Source organism: Phalacrocorax carbo, chromosome 14 (assembly GCF_963921805.1).
Source record: "Phalacrocorax carbo chromosome 14, bPhaCar2.1, whole genome shotgun sequence".
Classification (NCBI taxonomy): Eukaryota; Metazoa; Chordata; class Aves; order Suliformes; family Phalacrocoracidae; genus Phalacrocorax; species Phalacrocorax carbo.
Window position 1 is genome coordinate 7721724 of NC_087526.1, and position 15893 is coordinate 7737616.

The 15893-nt window shown below is 51.0% G+C and overlaps 1 protein-coding gene across 1 annotated transcript; it reads left to right on the forward strand.

The window, feature by feature from the left end:
* Positions 1–2903: 2903 nt before the first annotated feature.
* Positions 2904–6084, forward strand: PPDPF (pancreatic progenitor cell differentiation and proliferation factor). Its single transcript, XM_064465415.1, has 5 exons — positions 2904–3052; positions 4256–4345; positions 5172–5249; positions 5422–5518; positions 5735–6084. The coding sequence occupies exons 2-5, from the start codon at positions 4291–4293 to the stop codon at positions 5844–5846; spliced, it is 342 nt and encodes a 113-aa protein (XP_064321485.1). The 5' UTR covers positions 2904–3052; positions 4256–4290; the 3' UTR covers positions 5847–6084.
* The last annotated feature ends 9809 nt before the right edge of the window (positions 6085–15893 follow it).

Below are 15893 nucleotides of genomic sequence, written 5' to 3' on the forward strand. Positions count from 1 at the left end.
AGGAAGGTCACCCCTTGAATTTCCCAGACATTCCCTTTTCTATTTCAAACATGTGCAGGCAGAGGAAGAGGCCATGTGTCGGGCCTTGGCATGATCATGCGTATGGTTTTGCAGCCACTCTATTGCTCTGACCTCAGTGTGACTGCAAAGGCTCTGGGCAGAGAGGAGAATGTAGTGTCTGGGGTGAACATTTTGGCCATTTTTTATCCATAGGTGGCAGCAGCTGCCTGCACCGGGCGGATGCTGCCCAAATCCCAAACCTGGCTCTAAGCAAGGAAAATGCAGCGCAGGAGGAGTAGGGGGACAGAGCCTGAGCACAGGTCGTGCCTGCTCCCTCCTCTGCAGCAAGAGGTCCTCAGCAGAGGGAGAGTTAAGCAAAACCCTCACTGGTGCAGGATCAGGCCCTGTAGCAGTATAAAAGAGCTCAAGCCTACGTTTCTGCTGTGCCAGGAGTGAGCGCTGCCTTCTTGCCTGGGAGGAAAACTGATGAGTGCTCTGGTGCAGGATGGTGGGGAAGGGGCTTCTGGGTGGCTTTCTCACCATTGACCAAATCCTTGAAGCCACTGGGATGTCACATCGCCAGAGGGAAACTGGCAGCAGCATTAAGCCTCACTGGCTGGGCATTGGGGTGCCCCGTCATCCCCAGCATTAGCTAACACCCATCTGTGATGTCCCATGAGAGCTGGTGGTGTCCAGAGGCAGCAGCTTCTTGAGCTCCGCAGCCTTTGCTGGATTCCAGATATTTCTGCCAGGTACAGAATGTTACACGAAAGGCGATTCCCCAACGGTACACAACAAGCAGCAGATAACAAAAGACAGTTGCCAGCTGTAACAGGGAGCCCAGAGACCCAAATTTAAAATAGAAAACACTGAAACCTCACTCAAAAGCAAACTGTAAGGAGAGTCACAGTCAACTCAGAGGCTCTAATCAAAGAGAAAACCTACCCAAATCTTGTCTTCTGCTTGCTTTTAAAACAACTGATTCTTGATCAATACAAATGAAATTTATCTTCCTCTCCTTAATGCACCCAGGACAGGCTTTGTCCTGAGAAACCAGACTGGATGTTCCATCAATCCCCCCTGGCTGCTCTGTCCCACCGGCCCCTCTCCCGTGGCATCAATAAGGCGAAGTGGATTTGGCTTTGGGATTAAAAGCAGAGCAAGACACATTTTGCTGGAGGCTGGATTTCATCCACGTGGGGAGACTGATCTCCCCTGAGCCAGCGAAGCCCCGATTCATCCCCCATTGCTCTGGGTGCAGCATCACGCCCCCGGTGCTCTCCGCTTAATGAGCGGATCCTTTAAAAAGCAGCTCCAAATGTGGGTGTAAGTGGTGTCGTTGCACAAAGGGACTAGGAAGTGTTTGGTTATCTCTGCTCTATCATTAATTAAAGCAATTAGCCCACTCAGGCTCGGTGGGGTACAAAACCAACCTGTACCGGCTGGGAAGAATACACAGTATCAAGAAATTCTTACTGCTCTGTAGATTATTAGAGGGAGTTAAGGTGCAGGGATACATCTCTCAGGAAGGATTTGAGGAGGAGGAACCTGAGAAATTACACCAGCTTCACTAAAATAAAAGTGGCTTTTCAGATCTAAAGCACACAGTTTTTAGCCTTTCTATCTTTCCCTTCTGGGCCAGAAAAATCTTCTGAGCCTGTGCCCTAGAGCTCTCCATGCTTTGCAGCTGGCATGGCTGGGAGCGAATGCTCCCAGCAGGGCTGGCCTGGGGGTCCCAGGGACCCCAAAATCAAACCAGTAATCAAAAGTGATTGTAAGGCACAAAAGTGAAGCCTAATGCTGGGCATGAAAACAACCACATGGCTGTTTAAACTGCCTGCTGGTATTTGTACATTCAAAGTCCATCTCAGCCTTTAGCCAACTCCGTCCCTGGAAAGCACTGAGTCAGTATCATCAACGGGGAAACTGAGGCACAGCTGGAGCAACTTGGTCCCGAGCTGGATCACACATGCTCTTGTGTTGGTCCTTAAAGTCTTTGCAAATAAACTATTTATTTACAGCCTTGTGGTGCCGAGGCTTTCCCCGAAGCTGTCCTGGATAAGTTCCTGGGACCGTGCATAGAGGCTGCGGACGGGGGAAGGCGCCTGCCCCGGTGGTGATGGCAGCAGTATTGCCTCGGCGCCGTGGGCCAGGTGGGGGGATCCGAGGACATGGGTCACCCACAGTGTCCCCGTGCTGGCGGTCTTGCCCTGCTGAGAAACGCACCCCCAAGGGCAGCTTATCACTTTTGCAGCCCCATGATCTGCATGGGGAGATCAATGTCCTCCTGGGGCAACCCAGTGCTGCCTCCCTGAAGCTGTCTGCTTCCCCCCGGTGCTTGACAAGTAAGTCCAGCTTAATAACAAAAATCACAGACTGGGGGAGGAATGAACTCCATTGCATGAAGAGCTTGTGCAAGAAGGACCCCAGGCTGGGAAATGGGCTCCCTCCTGCCTCCAAACCCTAAAATGCCTTAGAGTATCACCCCCCAAAAAAGGCAATTCCTGCAAGTGCACCCAAGCAGAAAGATTTTATTGCAAACCCTCAGCGTGCCGGGCCACAGCTCTCTGCTCTAAAGTATTCCTGAATTCGGGAGAGAAAATAGATGAATAACACTTGAGCTATATCAAATATCAGACCGCCTTTATGGAGATAACATGAACTGTTATCTCCCCGAACGGATGCAGCCCAGACAGCTCAGAATCCCTTCAAATGCATATTTATATATTTATTTGTTATTACTCTAATTTTAAGGGCTCCCCCTCGCGCCCCCTACCCCGTAAGGCCGCATCCCGCTCCCGCAGGCCCCGCCCCTCGGGGGAAAGGGGCGTGCCCGGCCTCGCCCCCCACCCCGATTGGCGGAGCGGCCCGCGGGGGCGTGGCCCGAGGGGATATAGGGGTGTGGCGGGGGGCGGGACCGGCAGCGCCGCGGCTCAGGCCGTGCGGTGCGGAGAGGCGCGTGCGGACGCTGCCTGCCCCGGGCGGCGCCGCCGCCGAGCGGCCCCCGCGGCCCTAGTGCCCGCCCGCCGGACCCCGCCGCCGCCCAGCCCAGGTGCGCTGCGACCGGGCGTGCAGCCCCGGCGGGAGAGGGGGGGAACGGGGCGGCCTGTAGCAGTTCGGGGGCGGGGGAGTGGTGTTGCTTTGGAAAGGGTCAGCTGCAAGGCTGCAACGAGTCCCTTTGGGGTGAAACTGATGGGAGGCGGCTCCGTGCCTCAGTTTCTCCACTACGGATTACTGTATTAACTTGGACGTGGGTGCGTGGAGGATGTTTTGCAGCGGGACACTCAACAACTGGGTGCATCATTAGACCAGGGAAGGCCTCATCAAGAGCTGGGGAGGACCTGGGCGCCCGGGGGATGGTGGGGGTCTCGGGGCGCTGGGTGCTTCCTTTGTGCCTGGCTCACAGCCCAGGTCCGTGCATTTGCTTTTCCTCCGGATGGCGGCGGGGCTCGGGGTCCTCCTGCAGGCCGAGGGACCGTGGCTCCTGCTGGCAGTTGGCACCTTTGGCTGTTGGAGCCGTTTTGGAGCTCACTTGAAAAAGAAGGGTCCCCGCTGTGGGTCACAGGAGCAGTCAGCGGCTTAACAAGGAGGTGCTTTATACCAGGAGGAGAAAAATATTTCTCTAGCTCAGAACTGGGCGTGTTGTGGGCGAGGGAAAGCAAGCTTCTTGCCCGTGCTGGGAGCGGACTCTGCAGGAGGCGGGGGGTGCTGTGCAGACAGGTTTGCCCCTGGCTTGTGGGTGGCGGAGGTGCTGCTGGGCCAGGCTGGGGCTGGAACCCCTTGCATGAAAACCCTCGGTATGTGCCCCGAGCAAAACACTCCTTTGCTCCTCGCGCAACCCCTGCCTGAGATTTCATAACTCCCAACTGTTGATACAGTGAGGGGAACTGGATTTCTGCAAGGAAGCAAAACACCCGTGAGGATTTTGGGGAGGGCGCTGTGCAGACTTGCCAGGCTTGTGCTCTGTGCAAGCAGTTGTTTTCAAGGGGATTATTTTGGCTTTGCACGTAGCTCTTAGCCAGAGCTCTACAGCTGCGGATTTAAACCGTGTGTAGCCCTACGACCGCTAGCCTCCATACCCAGTGCAGTGCCACTGCGAAGGTATACGTGTCAAATCTCTTGAGAAATCACACCAGTACCATTTAAACTCTTGCAGTTTTCTCGTGCTTGGGCGCAGGTCAGGCCCTGGGCAGGTGGGGGCTGCAGGGGCTGTGCTGCAGCCCATGTGCAATGATGGCTGCCCCTTTGCTCGCAGGTTTTAGATCTGCACAAGAACCAAGATCGAGAACCATGGCATCCATCCCATCAAGCGGCTCGCTCATGGCAACGCACAACTACTACAGAAGTAAGGGCAAGCGCTTGGGGCGGTGGGTGAGTGGGCAGGGTGCCTTGCCAGGCTCGGGGGAATGTGGTTCCAGCAGAGATGAACCTGAGCTCAGGTGTGTGCTTTCAGCTGAAGCCCCACAAGAGCTGGCAGGCTCCTTGCTGAGAAAGGGGGGCAGCCAGTCCTCCTGCTGTTCAGACCCTCCTTTGGGTCACCGCAGCCCCTGCCCAGTTCTACCAGCTGGAGATGGGTCTTGCAATCTCCTTCACTTGTTATTAAGGTTGTAGGTGAGGGGAGGTGATGGCTTCAAATGCATCTTGCACTGTTGCTGTGGAAACGAGCTGCAAAACCAGTCTGGGCAATGGCAGCTACTGGTACCTCTTCAGGGGAGAGACTTTCTGATTTAATGGATTACCTAAACCAGAGGGCATTAAAGTATTCCCCTTGAGCTGAAACTAGTAAGAAGCTTGTAGCAGTTGGACTAAAACTGCATGGTTTATATGCACGAATCTGCATCTTCTTGGCCCCAAGCCATCTGCAAAGGCCTCCCAGGTGTTGCAAACAGATGCAAAGCCATTAAATAATGTCCTTGGGGTTGGAAGTGTTTTCCTACAGAGGTGTTCAGGTGCTTTTCTGCTACCTGCTCTTGACCAGCTTGTAATCTCACCAGTATTTCCTTCCCAGTAGTTTTTATTGACTTAGCACTAAAGCTGGGCAAGTACTGGAGTGAGATAGTGATGAGACTGAGCCGTGTCACCCCAGGGACAGCCACATCAAGGCTGTACTCTGCTTTTTGTGGCACAACCGAAGGTCAGCGGTGGCTCTGATGGCCATGATTTCTCCACAGGGCGCCTGAGCTCCACATCCAGCAACAGCTCCTGTGGCAGCTCGGAGTACTCTGGGGAGGTCATCCCCCACCCCCCGGGTAAGTGCCACCGTCCGGGCTCGGGGCCGCGAGGGGACTCTGCTCCCGGCCCCTCCACAGCAGATCTTACTGGAGGTGACCCAGCCGCTCCTGTGGGATGAGATCGGGGTGGTAACGGGGCTGGCCCGGGTGGTCCTGGCCCGGACTTTGCCTGGCACGCACTGTCCCCCAGGTCTGCCCAAGTCTGATCCTGGTCACTGGTGGGCCAGCTTCTTCTTCGGGAAGACGACTCACCCAGCCATGACAACTGTGTCAGAGTCCCCAGAGAGGTGAGTGCTGTCCATGGATGAGGTGGTGTGGGGGAGTGCCAACGCAGCACCCAGTGCAGTGGGGACATCCCTGCTGCATCCCCCGAGGTGCATCCTGACCCAATGGGCGATGTCTTCATCCCCAGAGCACCAACTCCTTTGCTGCAGAAATAAATGCAGAGCGGCAACAAAAACGCCTTGGTGTCAGCCTGACCCTTTCTCTGCTCTGTCTTGCAGCTCGGGAGCACAGTGGGTGACAACAGGACCGATGGCATGCGGCTTGGTGCCGGCCCCAGGAGCGGGACGGAGGCGCCACGCCAGTGAGCCCAGCTCCGGGCCCTTGGCATGAGCGGGTCAGCGGCTGCTCCCTATGCTGGCGGGCACAGCCCCTTCCCCCCATAGAGTAGGCAGGCTGCCCCAAGGCAAAGGTGCTGCTTTGTAATAAAAAAGTGCAGCAAAACCCTGACGATTCCCACACCAGCCTTTTTACTCTTTCTTAATGCAACTACACCCTTTCCATGCAGACTCATTTTATTTACCTTGTACTTGTGCAATGGCAACTAATAAAGTCGGGCAGCCTTTTAAAACCCTGTGGGTTGTTCCTCATCCGGAGTGGGAGGGCAGAGCGGTGCTGCTGATGTCAGTGGGGCCAAACCAGGACATGGTGCAGCGTCTGACCACAGCACTTCCAGCAGGGTCTGGTAACGCTGGAATGTGCCAGTGACTCACCAGTACATGTGTGTTTTGCATGTGAGCAAGATCAGGGCAGTGCTGCAAATGCCTCCTCACCCTTTCTTCCTTACTTGGCTGCACAGCCTGTCCCTGCTGGAGCTGAACTCGCTCTGCTCACTGAGCATGTTGCTGCCCTGCCCTGCTCTGGTGCTGTATGTGTTAGCAAGTGGCTGGGACTAAGCCAGGTCTGCTCAGGGTTGGGGGAAGGATTTGGGTGCAGAGTGAGCCCTCTGTACCAAGGGGAGAGATAAGGCTTGCTCAGGACTTGCATTTCATGGGTCTGATGTCAGGCCGGAGCTCATGGTGTGGATGGCAGGTGGGGGGGTGCACTGGGCTGGGCAGCCCTGGAGCCCAGCTGGCCCATGTGCTGTGCTTTCCTAAGTGGTGGTTTGGCTGACCTTCACCTTGAATTAGCTGACTTGGCTGTTTGGCCCATCTGTGGTCAGCCTGGTAGCTGGGCAGTGGTGCTCAATAAAGAGAAAACGAGCCTGCGGGTGCCTGCATGCAAGGGGGGCAAGGTCACTGTTCCTGCTGGAGGCAAAACCCTGGCAGGGATGGTACTAAAGATGCCAAATCTTCCTGCTCCAGTCTGCTTTCAGCCCCAGCATTAGATATAGGACAGTCCTTGTGTGCACCAGGTGCTGCAGCCCCGATGGCAGCCGGGGGCCGTGGGACTCCTGAGTGGTGACTTCGCACCGCTGGCATCCCGTGTAGGCAGGGGCGAAGGGCAAAGCTGTGTTCAGGCAGCTCCCTGCTGCCTGGCGTAAGAAGCAGCTGGGGGTAGGTTGCTGATTTTGCTTTTTGTCCGTGCTGCAGAGGCATCCAGGGTCACTACCAGCTTTGCTCCTTGTTTCTGGTAGGGAGATGACGTTATGTAAGCTTTGCCCTGCGCTCTTTGTCTGCAGGCAGCAGTCCTTGTCATCAGGGCAGGGGGTCTGTGTCCCCCCCGTCCCTAGGAGGGGCCAGGGCAGCACTGGGACCTCTGCTCCCCCTGTGTAAGTGTGTGCATCCAAAGGGAATGACTGTGGGGGGTTCCCCAGGGCCAACAGGGTCACCTTGTGGGTGACCTCCATGTCCACAGCAGCACATTATCACCCCATGACTGATCTGACATGACTTCCTGCTGGGCAGCAAACTGCTGGTGCTGGGCACTGCTGGGGGGGGGCTGCACCTATATGCATGTGGCTGTGTATCACAGGAGGCATGTGGCAGCCTTTAAACTTCATGAAACATGGGAAAATCAGGGAAAAAAAAAAGCTTTTCTGAGTAAGACAAGATGAGGTATGCTGTCTGGCTGGAAAGGTAGCTGTGGCACTGGCTCGTACCGGGAAGCACTGCTCTGGGGTCTTCCCATGCCCTGGCAAACGCTCTTGCCTGAGGATGCCTTGGGGGAGCAGCGGGGTCTCATCTGCTGCTGGTTCCCAGTGAAAGCCCCAGGTTTTGGAGAGACAAACATTTTTCTAAGCCTGCAGCCTCAGGGCCTTCAGATGAAAGTACGGGCACACAAAGGTAAAGTCAATATTGCCATATTTGCTTGTTGGTCTCATGATCACAGAGGGTCAAACCCAGCAACTGTCCCCAGGCACCTGGGAGAGGCTGTGGCAGAGCAAAGGCACCAATCCTGGCATCTCTGGTTCTCAGCTGGGCACTTTCCCCAGCCTGATCCTGCTCTTGGTGAGCTGCTCTAGCCACCTGCTGCGATGCCACCAGCATATCAGTGCTCTTCCATCCCATTTCTGGATGCTGCATGGAGGTTAAGATCATTCCCACATTGCTGCAAGGCAGGTCAGATTCACAGCAGGGACCATCAGTGAGTGGCTGCTGTGATGCCAGCAACTCCCTGTCCAGCGGAGCAAAACTGCCTGAAAAACCCTTGCTAAATTAAAGGGGATTTTTCTTGAGGTCTGTAAAGTTTCACAGACTCAGGCTGCTGCTCTGCTAAGGGCCAGAAAAAAGGGAAAAACCCGGGGAGCCTGCTCCCCATCCCTTGACCGTACTCCCAGGCAGCTTCGTGGCATGGCCAGGAGCAAAGATCTGAGCAGCACCTCGGTTGCTTTGGGTGCCTGCTATTTGTGGAGCCTTTCTTGCCCTGTTGTGGCACTCAGCCACATTTAGGAAAGGCTCTGACAGCCAAGCATGTTTATTTTTGTGCTCTTTCCATCCCCACTGCTGTTACCAACTGATTTCCCATGTCTTGGGTCACTGGGCTGCCTGCTGCGATGGGGCAGCAAGGGATTCATTGGGCAACAGAGGCAGAATCACACAGACTCCCAGACTGGTGGGGGTTGGAAGGGACCTCTGGAGATTACCCTGTCCCACCCCCTGCATGAGCAGGCACCCCCAGAGCAGGGGCACAGGGCCGCGTCCAGGCGGGGTGTGAATGTCTCCAGGGAAGGGACCCCACAGCCTCCCTGGGCAACCTGTGCCCCTGCTCGGGCACCCGCACAGGGAAGTTTTTTCTTATATTGAGGTGGAGCTTCCTCTGTTCCAACTGGAGCCCATTGCACTTGGCCTGTCACTGGGCACTATTGAAAAGAGCCTAGTCCCATCGTACTGACACCACCCTTTAGATATTTATAGGTATTGATGAAATCCCCCCTCAGCCTTCTCTTCTCCGGGCTGAACAAGCCCAGGTCTCTCAGCCTTTCCTCATAAGGGAGATGCCCCAGTCCCCTGATCATCTTAGTAACTATCCGCTGGACTTGCTCAAGCAGTTCCACGTCCTTCTTAAACTGGGGGGCCCAAAACTGGACACAGTACTCCAAATATGGTCTCACCAGGGCAGAGTAGAGGGGGAGGATAACCTCCCTCGACCCGCTGGCCACACTCCTTTTAATACAGCCCAGAATATTGTTGGCCTTCTTGGCCACAAGGGCCCGGTGCTGGCTCAGGCTCAGCTTGCTGCCCACCGGCACCCCCAGGTCCTTCTCAACAGAGCTGCTTTCCAGTAGTTCAGCCCCCAACCTGTGCTGGTGCGGGGGGTTGTTCCTCCCCAGGGGCAGGACCTTGCACTTGCTCTTGTTGAATTTCATCAGGTTCCCCTGACAAGCAAACCAACAAACAAAGCAACAAGTGAGACAAGCAAAGGGGCTCTTTATATACCATACTGCTTCCTAAGCATCCCCCTGATGCCATGAAAAGCCAGAATCAGGATTAGGATTGTTTTTCAAACATACTTCACATTTTTGAGTCACCTGTCAGATTGTGGTATATAAATTTTTCCCTATTAAATTCTGATTAAAAACCTTATATAGGGACTCTGCTCCCCCAATGTGTTTTATTGTGGTGTTCTTTGACAATTTTCCCTACCAGTTTGGCAGGAATTATAATTCTGCCATCACTCAAATAGGCCCATCCTTTGTAGGGAATCTGCCCCCCCCAACTTTTCTATTAGTTCCTTATCAGTTTTAGAGTATTCAATATTTCCCTGCTTGTCTAAACCTTTCCTAAGTCTTTATCTGGAATTAATGTTAAGATCTTTTGTGTTCTTTCTGTTGCCTGTTTAGCCTCATAATCAGCCAATTGGTTACCTCTTTCCTGGTCAGTGTTACCTTTTAGATGCCCTTGGCAGTACATGACAGCAACTTCAGCTGGCAGTTGAATTGCTTTTAATAGGCGAAGTATTTCCTCTGCATGCTTTATTTGTTTTCCTTGTGCAATTAGCAGTCCTCGTTCTTTCCAAATTGCTCCATGAGCATGGACAACCCCAAAGGCATACTTGGAATCTGGGCATATGTTTATCTTCTTTCCTTTTGCCAGTTCTAGGGCCTTAGTCAGGGCAATAATTTGAGCCTTTTAAGCTGGTGTCCCAGCAGGTAAGGGTTGGGATTCAATCACCTTGTTTGCTGTTGTCACCACCTACCCGGCCTTTCAGATACCTCGTCGGACAAAACGGCTTCCATCCATAAACCAGGAGTCTTGTGCATCTTGTAGGGGTTCTTATTTCAAATCTGGTCTGATAGAATATGCAGTCTCTATGGTCTCTAAGCAGTCATGTGTCAACAGCTCAGATGTCACCCCACTGAGGAAAGAAACTGGGTTCATAACATTAGTTACTTCAATATTAATATCATCTGGTTCAACCAGAATGGCCAGGTATTGTAAAGATTGGGACAGGGAAAGCCAGTGACTTCCTTTCTGTTCAAGTACAGCTGATACTGTGTGTGAAACTGCCATCTTTTGGCCCAAGGTAAATTTCCAGGCTTCCTGAATATTCACGACCACCGCTGCCACAGCTCGTAGACACCCTGGCCATCCTTCGCTCACCTCATCAAGCTGTTTGCACAAATAGGCTACAGCTCTTCTGTAGGGTCCCAGCTGTTGAGCTAGGACTCCCAGAGCTATACCCTGTTTTTCATGGGAAAACAGCCAGAAGGGTTTAGTAACATCAGGTAGGCCCAAGGCCGGGGCCTTCATTAGTTCCTTTTTGAGCATTTCAAATGCATTTTGAGCTTCTTTGGTCCAAATCAGTTGAGTGGGATTGTTTTTCAAAAGTTCATACAATGGTTTTGCTATTATTCCATAATTGTAAATCGATAATTGACACCAACCTGTCATTCCCAAAAAGATCCTGTGTTCTTTTACCATCTGAGGGAGGGGGGTTCTGCAGAAGGCTTCTTGTTGTTCTGTTCCTAATTCCCATTGTCCTCCAGATAAGATAGCTCATATCCAAGATAGGTTATCTGTTGCCGCACCCTCTGAGCTTTCTGTTGAGAAACTTGATACCCATTTAGTCCCCAAAAATTCACCAAACTAATAGTCCATTGAATACAGTCAGGTTTTGTTTCGGTTGCTATTAAGAAGTCAGCCAACTATTGTAAAAAGATTCCGTCTCTGGAGGGAGGGTCCCGTGTTTCAAGTTCTCACGCTAGTTGATTCCCAGAGATTGTTGGGACTATTCTTAAAACCTAGGGGTAACACTGGCCAGGTGAGCTGGGTTGTCCTACCAGTGGTAGGACTTTTCCATTCAAATGCAAATAATTTTTTACTTCCTTTGGCTAAAGGCAGACAGACGAATGCATCTTTTAAATCTAATACTGTAAACCATACTTGTTTATTTTGCAACTTAGTAAGTAAAGTATAAGGATTGGCCACTACAGGGTGTAAAACTTTAACAATCTTATTTATTCTTCTTAAATCTTGTACTACTCGGTAAGTCCTGTCTGGCTTCTTTACTGGTAATATGGGGGTGTTATACTCTGATTCACATTTCACTAGCAGTCCATGTTGTGAGAAGTTATTAATTGGGCCTTCGATCCCATTGCCATCTTTAACTTCAAGGGATATTTATTGCCTTTGTCGTACCGGGTTTATTCCTTCCTTGAGATCTACTAATATGGGAATCGCATTCTTTGCCCTCCCTGGGGTTCCCGCAGCCCATACTCCTGGATACACCTGACTGATAATCTCTTCAATTTTGGGCACTGATACAGCAGACTTTTCAGGGTACCTTAGGGCTAAACGTAAAATTTCAATTAATTGGTTCTTTTTTACTTTCAGTTCCATGGTTCCCTGCTTAAAGACTATTTCTGCTTCCAGTTTTTCCAATAAATCCTGACTCAGTAATGGCTTGGGTGATTTTGGTAAATATAGAAATCGGTGTATTCCAATCTGCTTTCCTAATTTAAATTTGAGCAGCTTCCAAAAGAATGCCCTTTCCTGTTGACCTGTGGCTCCTAGTTCATTCACAAAATCTTTACTTACAGGTATCAGTTCTTAATTCAAAACAGAGGAAGAAGCACCTGTATCTACTAAGAATTCTATCTCTTTCTCTTGTCTCCCTAGCTTTATTTTAACCAGTGGATCCACTAGAGTAGATGCCCCAGGTCCCCGTCAGTCGACCTCTGTTTCGGCTATCAAGGTCTGTGAGGTCTCCTTGCACTTTGGACATTCATTCTTCCAATGTCCCTCCTCCCAACTATATGCACACTGATTCTTTCCCAGTCCCCCTCTATTTTGAAAGGGCCTTCCCATTCCTCGTCCTCCAAATCCTCCTCTGTTTACCATTCCCCTCTGTTCCAAGGCTGCCACCGTAGCTGTCACAATTACTTTTGTCAGTTTTCCTTTATCCACATTCTCCCGATTCCTATAAACTCTCTGTGCCTCCTCAAGCAATTTTTCTAAGTCTTTTTTTCCCAGTTCCTTTAGTTTCTGTAACTTCTTTCTTATATCCATAGATGATTGCCCCAAAAATAAAGAGACAAGCTGTTGCTGCCCCACATCCGAGGAAGTATCTAGGGTAGTGTATTTTCTCATGGCATTTCTTAATTGATCCAAAATTCGGTAGGGGTCTCTCTCTGTCCCTGTTTGATGGCATATAATGCTGACCAATTTATGGCTTTAGGAATTGCATTCTCTAATCCCAGTTTTATATAATCTCAATATCTTCTAAAAAATCCATAATCATGCCCATCATTGGGGTCCCAACATGGGTCATTTAGGGGAACATAATCTGCATGTCCCTGTAAAGTTCCTCCTGTAATTTGGGCCTGCACATGAGTTCAAGCAGTTTTTAACACTAATTGTTTTTCTGTTTCAGTCACGTCCCCCAAAATCAAATCTACATCTGACCAATCAGTTTGATTTTTTATCAACTCAAGTGTCTTTGTCACCTTAGAGGGGTTGTCCCAATATCCCTTTGCTACTTCTTTCATAGAATCGTAGAAATATAGAATAATTAAGGTTGGAAAAGACCTCTAAGATCATCAAGTCCAACCGTCAACCCAACACTACCATGTGTCCTAAACCATGCCCTGAAGTGCCGTGTCTACATGTCTTTTAAACACCTCCAGGGATGGTGACTCCCCCACCTCTCTGGGCAGCCTGTGCCAGGGCCTGACCACTCTTGCAGTGAAGAAATTCTTCCTAATAACTAATCTAAACCTCCCCTGATGCAGCTTGAGGCCATTTCCGCTCATTCTATTGCTAATAACTTGGGAGAAGAGACCAACCCCCACCTCACTACACCCTCCTTTCAGGCAGCTGCAGAGAGCGAGAAGGGCTCCCCTCAGCCTCCTCTTCTCCAGGCTAAACCCCCCCAGCCCCCCCAGCCGCCCCCCAGCACACTTGTGCTCCAGACCCTGCCCCAGCCCCGCTGCCCTTCTCTGGACACGCTCCAGCCCCTCAATGTCCTTCTTGTCCCGAGGGGCCCAAACCTGAGCCCAGCATTCGAGGTGGGGCCTCACCAGTGCCGAGCACAGGGGCCCCATCCCTGCCCGGCTCCTGCTGGCCACCCCAGGGCTGACACAAGCCCGGGGGCTGGTGGCCTCCTTGGCCACCCGGGCACTGCTGGCTCATGCCCAGCCGGCTGTCAGCCAGCACCCCCAGGGCCTTCTCTGCTGGGCAGCTTTTTTCTTTCCAAGCATCCAGGTCGGCAGTGGAGAAGGGAACTTTTGCTCTAGCCGCTTGTCCTGCCCCCGTTACCTCTCATAATGGAGCCAAAAGTTGTGGAGCTTTCTTTGTTCTATTCCTGGTCTGTGCTGTAACTGGAGTAAAAGCACTTATTTCTCCTTCCTCCTCGCTGTTGTCATCTGCTTCAGATAGCAATGACGGATGTGGGGGAGACAAATTAAGGGGTGGAGGAGGCAATCCCAAATTCTTGGGTTAATTTTCTATCTCTTCTTTCTGGGGTTTGTTATGGTCAAACGTCCTTGTCCAATACTACATGCTGAGCAACATCTCTTCCTTCTCTCCTGTCCCTTTTCTCATTTCTTTGATCTCTCTCTAGGGATAAAACCAGAGGGTCTTGCGGTGGTACATTAACACCACACTCCTGCCAGACTGGATGATTTTGCAGAGTGAAAAACATATTTGCATACATAACCTCATCCCACTTTCCTTCTTCCCTTAAAAACAACAGCCGCAATAGTGTTATAATTCAATGACCCATTAAAGGGCCATTTTTCACAATCCTCCACTTTGTACAAGGGCCACCACCGGTTAGAATATTTAATTAGTGTTTTCTTATTTACATTCCCACCTGGTGGTCCCCCTATATCTTTCCAATGTGCTAGTGATAGCCCTAAGAAAATTGAATTTTTGGAACTGTCTGCTAAAGACATAACAATGAACTATGCGAGCCTGGCAAAGCAGAAGTTGAGGCCAGAGACGGAAACTGAGAGATGGGGAAGCACTTGTTTTATGGCTATATCCTTAAGGAGAGCGAAGAGACTGATCAGAGCAAACATCCTGCCTTAGAAGATGCTGAGAATGGGGTGATAAAGTGTATAGTCAAGGAGAACAACTAAGTGGGATGTAGATAAGAACTAAAACAAAGTGCCCAGTAGGGGAACTGTCCTCGTTATAATACTAAAAATCGGGCCCATGAGCCAGGAACCACCCCTCCGTCTAGTAAATCCCTTAATCTGTGGGCATGCGTGGTAAATTGAGAGTGAGCTGTACTGTTACATCCAAGCGAGAAAGAAATTAACCAATTATTAGCTGAGGCGTGTGAATATTAGCTGTGATTGACACATTTAACTGTATAAATGCCTTGCAGTTTCTCAGTGTGGGGGTGCAGCTTTGTGGGTTACCACCTAGCACCAATCTTCGCATAAAAATGACTTGAATAAAATACCTCCACTGTGTGTAATTCGGCGTTTCACACACCGGGCGAATGAGCCCGCTTTTCAGGATACACCAGGGTGCATCCTAGGGGGCTTTTCTTTACAATACCACCACTTTGTTGTTCCCCCATTGATTTTTTACTGCCTTTACTTTCCTACTCTGACCACGTTTCACAATTTTTCACATTGAATATCCCATCCAAATACTACCCATAAATTTTGGTTACAAATAAAACAATTCACGAGAGAAGGTGGCTCGCATTCGTTTCCACGGTGAAATACACAGTTTTCCAGGTTTCCCACACTCACCGTGCAGTCGCGCCGCGGCCCCGTCACTCACTCACCAGTCACACCAGAGTTAACTCAGCTCATTCATACTTAGTTGCCAAATCCGAGGCAATTTCCAGCGATCAAACCTCCGCGAGCATATCTCGGTTCCCATAAGGAGTTGCTTACTGAAAGCTCCCTGATGCTGCAGTGCCACAGTGCCTGACGGGCATATCCAAATTCAATATTAATAAACTAATGTCCGAGTTCAGTATCAGTAAATCCGTACCACCAGAAGTACAAAACTTACGCTGGTTACCTAAGTGTACCAATACCAGAAAGCACGTTATTGCAGCAGTACAAGGCTTAACCCGTACCAAAGCACTGAACACCAGAGTGCACCACAGCCAACGTGCACAAAACCAGAAGTACAAAACTTTGTATATATTATATGAGCCCTGTGCTACCAGACGCATCCCTCAGGCACTAGTAGCCTGTCCTATGACTTATGAGAACCCTCTGATGACCAGTCCCAGATTCCAGAACAGAAAACCAGAAAGAGTTAAAGAATACCTTCATTTCTTTACATGGTCCTTGTCTGCTCCCGCAGTGATCCGACTGAGGCGAGGAGTCCCTCTGGGAAATCCCGGGGGTACCCTAGGGAGTCCTGTTCTCAGCGGGTCCTGCAGCCGAGCAGAGGGTCCCATCTGGGTCACCAAAATGATGCCATGAAAAACTGAAATCAGGGCTCAATAGTCTGAACGATTATTAAGCAGGTATTCTTTATTGCAGCATTGGACGCACAGGGGATCACTCCTAATCCTCCTAATGTG

Coding starts and splice junctions, on each gene's coding strand:
- PPDPF (XM_064465415.1), top strand. CDS start 4,291: ATGGCATCCATCCCATCAAGCGGCTCGCTCATGGCAACGCACAACTAC. Junction 4,346..5,171: donor AACGCACAACTACTACAGAA/GTAAGGGCAAGC, acceptor ATTTCTCCACAG/GGCGCCTGAGCTCCACATCC. Junction 5,250..5,421: donor GGTCATCCCCCACCCCCCGG/GTAAGTGCCACC, acceptor ACTGTCCCCCAG/GTCTGCCCAAGTCTGATCCT.